We start from the raw sequence: 348 nt of genomic DNA on the forward strand, positions 1-348 counted from the left end.
AAAGGTTTTTCTTCACAGCCTCATTGTCTCATTTGCTTCCGCATTCCTTGTTCTCTCTAGGCGAGAGCGAGAGAACACAGGGTTCTCTTTCTACTTGGAGAAGGACTGTTGCAGAGGGGTGAAGGTGGATCCTTCTGGAAAGGGTCTCTTGAAAGTTTGGAAGAGGCAGATACAGCAATTTAACCGTGTAAGCTCTGAGATGGCTGAGGCTATCGTGTCTGCCTACCCTTCTCCTCAGCTTCTGATCCAGGTAAGGATGCCTCAGGGATACCCAGCACTGTGTGCAGGCAGCCAGCTCATGCAGGGAGTGGAAGAAATAATGTAATCAGTATTCAATTAGACACAGTG

At 48.3% G+C, this 348-nt stretch overlaps 1 protein-coding gene across 2 annotated transcripts in view; it reads left to right on the forward strand.

Moving 5' to 3' along the window:
- Positions 1-348, forward strand: part of EME1 (essential meiotic structure-specific endonuclease 1) — a 4,869-nt gene that overhangs the window by 3,592 nt on the left and 929 nt on the right. For both annotated transcript variants that reach the window (XM_005424640.3, XM_031059937.1), the window contains one exon: positions 61-250. In XM_005424640.3, the coding sequence (XP_005424697.3) occupies positions 61-250 (190 nt within the window). The remainder of the gene's footprint in view (positions 1-60; positions 251-348) is intronic.

The sequence above is a fragment of the Geospiza fortis genome, unplaced genomic scaffold, assembly GCF_000277835.1.
Source record: "Geospiza fortis unplaced genomic scaffold, GeoFor_1.0 scaffold244, whole genome shotgun sequence".
NCBI lineage: Eukaryota > Metazoa > Chordata > Aves > Passeriformes > Thraupidae > Geospiza > Geospiza fortis.